This window comes from Dendrobates tinctorius, unplaced genomic scaffold, assembly GCF_039654945.1.
Source record: "Dendrobates tinctorius isolate UK_male_01 unplaced genomic scaffold, ASM3965494v1 ptg000064l, whole genome shotgun sequence".
NCBI classification, from domain to species: domain Eukaryota; kingdom Metazoa; phylum Chordata; class Amphibia; order Anura; family Dendrobatidae; genus Dendrobates; species Dendrobates tinctorius.
In genome coordinates, this window is record NW_027361732.1 from 67,979,346 (window position 1) to 67,988,495 (window position 9,150).

Sequence of the window (9,150 nt, forward strand, 5' to 3'; positions counted from 1 at the left end):
CTTAAAACTGCAGCGTTTCTGCCAGGGCTGTGGAGTCGGTGCTCATTTTGGTGGAGTCGGAGTTGGAGTCGGTATAAAATGGACCGACTCCGACTCCTAAAATATATAATAAATTGGGTACAGTAGTTCAATGCAGAATGTGCTGAATATTTTTTCATAGGAATTTGGGAAAGTTATGAAATGTCCTATAAATGGCTGTTCTATTCCTGATCTAAGGCTATATTCACACACAGCGTTTTTGCTGCGTTTTTTGAGGATACGTTTTTCAGTTGCAAAAGCAGATCAGCTTTTTAAAAACCGCATCACCTGAAAGGTTTTTGAGCTCATAGATAATGTTTTCAATAGCAAAAGCAGATTAGAAATCTGCTCTATATATCCATTTATCCATATCTTTATCCATATCATATCTGTACCAAAAAGAATGAAAGCCGGATAGCACACAGACTAACACGCCTTTTTTTTTTTAGCACCAGTCAGGGACACCTCATAGCTGCCCAAAAGGACGCCCAGGACAGGCATTGCTCGTCTTCAGTAACATCAACTGATAGTTGGAATAAATAGACTGCATTCACCACATCTTCTTAAGGTGCAGGCTTTATTTTCAAGTGTAGTAGGGGAGTGCAGTATGAGGTTCTGCAGCAGCTGAGGTGTGCAGCATGAAATTCTGCAGAACAGTATGAGATTCTGCCCCCCCCCTAGGTTTGATCCTGGCTACGCCCATAGTGTGAATGTAGCCTGAGGATCTAGGCCTTATCTTAGCCAAGATAAGTCATAGTGTGTGTATGTGTGTATATATATTTACACACACATACACATACATACACACAGAGTACAGACCAAAAGTTTGGACACACCTTCTCAATCAAAGCGTTTTCTTTATTTTCATGACTATGAAAATTGTAGATTCACTCTGAAGGCATCAAACCTATGAATTAACACATGTGGAATTATATAATTAACAAAAAAGTGTGATACAACTGAAAATACTGTATGTCTTATATTCTAGGTTCTTCAAAGTAGCCACCTTTTGCTTTGATTACTGCTTTGCACACTCTTGGCATTCTCTTGATGAGCTTCAGGAGGTAGTCACCGGAAATGGTTTTCACTTCACAGGTGTGCCCTGTCAGGTTTAATAAGTGGGATTTCTTGCCTTATAAATGAGGTTGGGACCATCAGTTGTGTTGTGCAGAAGTCTGGTGGATACACAGCTGATAGTCCTACTGAATAGACTGTTAGAATTATGGCAAGAAAAACGAGTGGCCATCATTACTTTAAGAAATGAAGGTTAGTCAGTCCGAAAAATTGGGAAAACTTTGAAAGTGTCCCCAAGTGCATTGGCAAAAACCATCAAGCGCTACAAAGAAACTGGCTCACATGAGGACCAAGAGTCACCTCTGCTGCGGAGGATAAGTTCATCCGAGTCACCAGCCTCAGAAATCGCAGGTTAACAGCAGCTCAGATTAGCGACCAGGTCAATGCCACACAGAGTTCTAGCAGCAGACACATCTCTACAACAACTGTTAAGAGGAGACTTTGTGCAGCAGGCCTTCATGGTAAAATAGCTGCTAGGAAACCACTGCTAAGGACAGGCAACAAGCAGAAGAGACTTGTTTGGGCTAAAGAACACAAGGAATGGACATTAAACCAGTGGAAATCTGTGCTTTGGTCTGATGAGTCCAAATTTGAGATCTTTGGTTCCAACCACCGTGTCTTTGTGCGATGCAGAAAAGGTGAACGGATGGACTCTACATGCCTGGTTCCCACCGTGAAGCATGGAGGAGGAGGTGTGATGGTGTGTGGGTGCTTTGCTGGTGACACTGTTGGGGATTTTATTCAAAATTGAAGGCATACTGAACCAGCATGACTACCACAGCATCTTGCAGCGGCATGCTATTCCATCCGGTTTGTGTTTAGTTGGACCATCATTTATTTTTCAACAGGACAATGGCCTCAAACACACCTCCAGGCTGTGTAAGGTCTATTTGACCAAGAAGGAGAGTGATGGGGTGCTACGCCAGATGACCTGGCCTCCAGTCACCAGACCTGAACCCAATCGAGATGGTTTGGGGTGAGCTGGACCGCAGAGTGATGGCAAAAGGGCCAACAAGTGCTAAGCATCTCTGGGAACTCCTTCAAGACTGTTGTGTTGTCTGGTGACTACCTCTTGAAGCTCATCAAGAGAATGCCAAGAGTGTGCAAGGCAGTAATCAAAGCAAAAGGTGGCTACTTTGAAGAACCTAGACTATAATACATACAGTATTTTCAGTTGTTTCACACTTTTTTGTTAATTATATAATTCCACATGTGTAAATTCATAGTTTTGATGCCTTCAGAGTGAATCTACAATTTTCATAGTCATGAAAATAAAGAAAACTCTTTGAATGAGAAGGTGTGTCCAAACTTTGGTCTGTACCATATACATGTACATGTATACAGTTTATTACATATTTACAATTTATTACAGTTTTTTGTGTTCTAAAGTTGTATTCCAATAAATAGAACATAATATCTATCTAAATATCTTGATTATTGGATCATAGAAATGATTAAATGTCTGATGTTCACATTGTACTACAATACATTTTTCACTTAAATATAAGCAATATAGGTGGGAGTCGTGGAGTCAGAGTAGGAGTCGGTGTAAGGGAAATTGAGGAGTCGGTGTCGCGGGTTTGGCTTACCGACTCCACAGCCCTGGTTTCTGCACCAAACAATTGACATGCTGCGGATTGTAAACCGCGGAAAAATCCACAGCATGTGCACAGCGTTTTTTAATTTCCATAGGAAATAAAGGTACTGTACAACGCAGCAGAATCTGCTGCGGACCCGCAGCAGAATCCGCACTGTGTGCACATACCCTTGAGGCTATGTGCACACGTAGCGATTTTTAAGTGTTTTTGCCGCGATTTTCGGCGCGAAAATGCTTAAAAATCGTGTACAGAACGCACCCCATGCATTCCTATGGCATTCCGCACATGCTGTGCTAATGCTGCGCTTTTTTCCACGGCGGAATCGCATCGCGGAAAAAAATCGCAGCATGCTCATTCTTTTGTGCGGAATCGCAAAGAATTGCCGCGATTCCGCACCCATAGGAATGCATGAGAATCGCTGACTTAAGTTAAGCGTCTCATGTGTGGTTGGTACCCACGGTGTGGAGGAGAGGAGACTGTCCTCCAGGCCCTGGGTACCATACCCTGTAAAAAAATAAATAAATAAAAAAATCGGGGTAAATTTACCTTCCGGCGTCCCGCTCTGCATTCCCGGGCCTCAGCATTCCCAGTAATGCCTTGCGGCACGGTCCAGTAATGACATAGTCTCGCGAGATCGCTATAGCAACGCGAGACTACGTCATCACAGGTCTCGCAAGGCATTACTGGGAACGCTGAGGCCCGGGAATGCAGCACGGGACGCCGGAAGGTAAATATACCCCGATTTTTTTATTTTTTTTTAGCATTTTAACATTCTATCTTTTACTATTGATGCTGCATAGGCTGCCTCAATAGTAAAAACCTGGTCACACTTGTCAAACACTATGTTTGACGAGTGTGACCAACCTGTCAATCACTTTCCAAGCGATGCTTCAAATCGCTTGGAAAGTGCTTGAATATCGCACGCGAAAATCGCGGCAAAATCGCGGTAAAATCGCGGTAAAATCGTGCGGGAAAAAAACGCACAATTTCTGGGAAGGAGTCCGTTTTTTAGTGAGCGTTTTAAAACGCATCGTGGGCACATAGCCTTAGTGCTCATACTCATTTGCGAGAAAAACGGACAAGTGCAATCCGAGAAAAAAAAAAATCGGCTTGCACTCCGACCAATGTTATTCAATGGGTGACATCTCATCTGCGATTTTTGTCTCAGCTGAAATTGGACTGAGAAAAATAAATAAATAAAAATCGCAGCATGCTGCGTATCTCAGACGAGACTCGCCAATGCAAGTCAATGGGTGCGAGAAAAAAAAATAAAAATAAAAAAAAAAAAATCACAGCACTCGCCCCATCCGTATGTTGTCCATTTTTTTACAGATACCTTACCATTCTGTGGCATAGAACACTGTAAATGATTGCAGAAAAATAGTTGCAGAGAAAAAAAAACGCACTGAATACGCATGTCATACGGATGTTATACAGATGCTATGTGAGAAAAATCGCATTGTACTCACATAACACTTGTCCATTTTTTTCGTTCCTGATATCGGAACTTTTTTTTCACACATATGGGTATGAGCCTTTAGGATAGGTTCCCACGGTCAGTAAACGCTGCGGGTTGGACGCTGCACACATCCGCAGCATCCAACCAGCAGCAGCCAGATGTTACAGCATAGTGGATGGGATTTCATGAAATCCTATCACCACTATGTGTCCTGAGACACCTCCGGCTACCCTGCGGAGACGGACATGCGGCACGTCTTTCCATACCACAGCATGTCTATTTATGTAGCGGAGACGTTCAGTCTAAGCTGCGTAAATTACCCATTCGCTATCACTAGATGCGGTAAAACCGCATTATCCTCTTAGTCACATGCGTATTAAGTTCAGGAATGCAGCTTACTACACATGTGTACTAATTTAAAAAATGGTTTACCTTATTTCAGCCGGAGGTTCACCTACACTACAGTTCTCGCGATGAGCTGATCACGAGAACTGCAGTGCACATGACCGTCAGGGACCGAGCTATCTCCAGTGATCATTTTCAAGCCTAGCTGTGGTAGCATAATGCCACTGTTCAGCCAAAGGCATCCAGATGTAGCAGAGCTGGACTCGTCGTGGGACAGCATGTATATCTTCTCGGTGGACAGGTAAGGATATTGTTGTTTTTTTTTGTTGTTTTTTTTTAAGTTCTAGCCCAGGAAACAAGGGCGTCGGGGGAATAAGCGATGCAGCAAGTATGGTTTAATTAAGATCTATTAAAGGAATCTGTGTCATTATTTCAGTTAAAAGACTTTATTCTGGCTATGTATTTACCATGTAACTGTAGGATTAGTAATGGATAGGTGTCTTATAGATGCTTCTCCCTTACTAAACCGTGGGCTTGATGTCACCGTACAATACAAAGGTGCCATCAACCCCACAAATATTACCCCACTCGCCACCGCTACAGGGCAAGTGGGAAGAGCCGGGTAAAGTTCCACAATTGGCACTTCTTTGGACATGCCAATTGTGGGGCGGCTGTGGGCTGCTATTTTTAGGCTGGTGAGAGCCAAAATCCATGGGCTTCACCAGCATGTGCATACCAGGCCGCAGCTGGTTAACAAAAATAGGGGGACCCCACACGATTTTTTTTTGGAGGGGAGCCCACTATTTTTGCTAACCATCCAAGGTAAGCAGACTTACAAATATAGGGGGACCCCATGCTATTTTTTTTTTTTAATTATTATTAAAAAGGAGGGGACCTCTCTCTGTGCTTTCCTCCACTTCCTGTGTCGTGTACTTCTGGCTGTGTCACAAGAGTCACCATTATTTAAATTAGTACACATGTAGTAAGCTACGTTCTCGCACTTATTACTCATGTGACTAGGAAGATAATGTGGTTTTACCGCATCTAATGATAGTGATTTACACAGCTACATAAATAGACATGCTGCGGTCTAGAAAGACGCACCGCATGTTCGTCTCTGCGGCTGAGCGGCGGGCGTCGGTGCATGCATAAGTGGGCATGGACTTTCTTGAAATCCCATCCACTATGCTGTAACAGCTGGATGCTGCAGATTCGACATTGCGAATGTGCGCAGCGTCCAACCCGCAGCGTTTACTGACCGTGGGAGCATACCCCAATATATCTGCAAACAGGAAATCACTTTTTTTTCCTTCCCAGAAGCCAACTTTCAATTAGCTTTATTTCAAGCGACAAAGAAAACAAACAAAATACACATGCAATGAAAAAACGCAACAAAAACGCAAGTTACCTGCCAGCGACATCAGATGCATCAAATCCTGACCGTGTGCACATACCCTTAATGATAAGTACAGAAGTATGGGCGCTTCAGGAAGGCGAAAATACACAGGGTCAATTGTAGCCTCCAGCACGGCACAATCCTTAATATAGGAGATCTGTTTATAGGACTCGTTCACACATTTAGTATTTAGTCACATACTAAGGGTACCGTTACTCCTAGCGATGCACCAGCGATCCCGACCAGCGATATGACGCGGTCAGGATCGCTGGTACATCGCTAGGTGGTTGCTAGTGATCTGCCACACAGGCAGATCTCACCAGCGACATCGCAGGGGACGGGGGTCGCTACTTACCTGTCAGACGAGGCGATCCTGCGTCCTCCCTCCCGGCTCCACGCTCGTCGTCACAGCAGGAAGTGCCGCAGGAAGTGACCGACGAGGAATGGTCCAGCAGCTTCTCGCGCGATCAGCGATTACCAGCGGGGGAGCTGGTCGGAGGTAAGTATCACATGTAGCGATATCGCTGCTACGTCACAAAATCGGTGACTTTACAGCGATATTGCAGTGTGTAACGGGGGCTTTAGTGTCACATGGTCTGTCAGTATATACACACCTTTTGTGAAAAGGTCTTAGAGTGAAAAGGTCTTAGAGGCTGCAACACCATAACAAGAGGCACCAATAACCAAACACCACAAACACCAAGGAGATCTCCAAACAAGTGAGGGACAAAGTTATTGAGAAGTACAAGTCAGGGTTGGGTTATAAAAAATATATCCCAATCGCTGATGAACTCGTGGATCAGCATCAGATCCATTATCATCAACTGAAAAGAACATGGTGCCACAACAAACCTGCCAGTCAGAGGTAACCCGGTAGGAGCTGCAGAGTTCCCAAGCAGAGACTGGAGTATCTGTCCATACAACCACAATAAGCCAGACACTCCATAGAGGTGGCCTTTATGGCAGAGTGGGCAGAAAAAGGCCTTTACTTATCCACAAAAATGTAAGGCTCGATTTGAGTTTGCCAAAAGACCTGTATGAGACTCTCCAAATGTATGGAGGAAGGAGCTGTGGTCAGCTGAGACCAAAATTGAACCAAGGTAAACGCTATGTATGGCACCAAACCAACACAGCTCATCACCACAAGAATACCGTCCTCACAGTGAAACATGGTGGTGGCAGAGTCATGCTGTGGGGAAGCTTCTTTTAAGCGTTTCTGCAGCGTCTGATCTGGCACAAAAGCTGAGGAAACGCTTACAAAAACGCAACGTGGGAACACAGCCTAATAGCGACGTATCCAAAGTGAATTGTAGCTGTAATTGTCACAAAAGGAGGTACTACTGTACTGAGTTTAGGGGGGTGCATAGTTATGCAAACTGAAGTTTTCAGTTATTTTGTCCTATTTGTTGTTTGTTTCACACTAAAAAGAAAACCAAATGTTCACAGATGTAGGCATGTTCTTTACATGAACTGATGCAAACCCTCGAAAAAAAAAAATTCAGGTTGCGAGGTGGCAAAACATGAAAAATGCCAAAGATGCGGGGAGACCTACAAACCAGTGTGTAGATGACCATTCTTTTCCTGAGCAGACCCCCCCCCCCATCCTCGCCACGGCCAGAGGAGCAGACCCCCATCCTCGCCACGCCCGGAGGAGCAGACCCCCATCCTCGCCACGCCCGGAGGAGCAGACCCCCATCCTCGCCACGCCCGGAGGAGCAGACCCCCATCCTCGCCACGGCCAGAGGAGCAGACCCCCATCCTCGCCACGCCCGGAGGAGCAGACCCCCATCCTCGCCACGCCCGGAGGAGCAGACCCCCATCCTCGCCACGCCCGGAGGAGCAGACCCCCATCCTCGCCACGCCCGGAGGAGCAGACCCCCATCCTCGCCACGCCCGGAGGAGCAGACCCCCATCCTCGCCACGCCCGGAGGAGCAGACCCCCATCCTCGCCACGCCCGGAGGAGCAGACCCCCATCCTCGCCACGCCCGGAGGAGCAGACCCCCATCCTCGCCACGCCCGGAGGAGCAGACCCCCATCCTCGCCACGCCCGGAGGAGCAGACCCCCATCGTCGCCACGTCCGGAGGAGCAGACCCCCATCGTCGCCACGCCCGGAGGAGCAGACCCCCATCGTCGCCACGTCCGGAGGAGCAGACCCCCATCCTCGCCACGTCCGGAGGAGCAGACCCCCATCCTCGCCACGCCCGGAGGAGCAGACCCCCATCCTCGCCACGCCCGGAGGAGCAGACCCCCATCCTCGCCACGCCCGGAGGAGCAGACCCCCATCCTCGCCACGCCCGGAGGAGCAGACCCCCATCCTCGCCACGCCCGGAGGAGCAGACCCCCATCCTCGCCATGCCCGGAGGAGCAGACCCCCATCCTCGCCACGCCCGGAGGAGCAGACCCCCATCCTCGCCACGCCCGGAGGAGCAGACCCCCATCCTCGCCACGCCCGGAGGAGCAGACCCCCATCCTCGCCATGCCCGGAGGAGCAGACCCCCATCCTCGCCACGCCCGGAGGAGCAGACCCCCATCCTCGCCACGCCCGGAGGAGCAGACCCCCATCCTCGCCACGCCCGGAGGAGCAGACCCCCATCCTCGCCACGTCCGGAGGAGCAGACCCCCATCCTCGCCACGTCCGGAGGAGCAGACCCCCATCCTCGCCATGCCCGGAGGAGCAGACCCCCATCCTCGCCACGCCCGGAGGAGCAGACCCCCATCCTCGCCACGCCCGGAGGAGCAGACCCCCATCCTCGCCACGCCCGGAGGAGCAGACCCCCATCCTCGCCACGTCCGGAGGAGCAGACCCCCATCCTCGCCACGTCCGGAGGAGCAGACCCCCATCCTCGCCACGCCCGGAGGAGCAGACCCCCATCCTCGCCATGCCCGGAGGAGCAGACCCCCATCCTCGCCATGCCCGGAGGAGCAGACCCCCATCCTCGCCATGCCCGTACACTATGGCAGCGATGCTATTTGTACATACACAGCAGGGCTTGTCCCTGTACACACTTACATGAAGCCGGCCCCGCCGGTCACCAGAAGCCGCTTGCGGAAGCCCCCGGGAGGCTGGTGGTCACTGCTCATGGTGTGATGTGGCGCCTATCACAAGGCCTGAGGAACACGACATGGGGTTGCGCCCCGTCCACAGCTCCGATACACGTAACGCCTCTGTACAGCGCACATCGTATGTCGCGACACTGTACTCGTCCCCAGATGCACGTTACGACAGCCGCGCTTGACGACTCTACCTGGTGTCACTTA

At 48.8% G+C, this 9,150-nt stretch overlaps 1 protein-coding gene across 2 annotated transcripts in view; it reads right to left on the reverse strand.

Annotated features, from left to right (window-relative positions):
- Positions 1-9,150, reverse strand: part of TGDS (TDP-glucose 4,6-dehydratase) — a 53,991-nt gene that overhangs the window by 44,738 nt on the left and 103 nt on the right. The window contains exon 1 of one of the 2 annotated variants that reach the window (XM_073580454.1): positions 8,903-9,145. The exons of the other annotated variant lie outside the window; for it this stretch is intronic. Coding sequence (XP_073436555.1) covers positions 8,903-8,973 — 71 coding nt within the window. The 5' untranslated portion in view covers positions 8,974-9,145. Of the gene's footprint in view, positions 1-8,902; positions 9,146-9,150 lie in introns of those variants that run through there. 2 annotated transcript variants of the gene reach the window in all.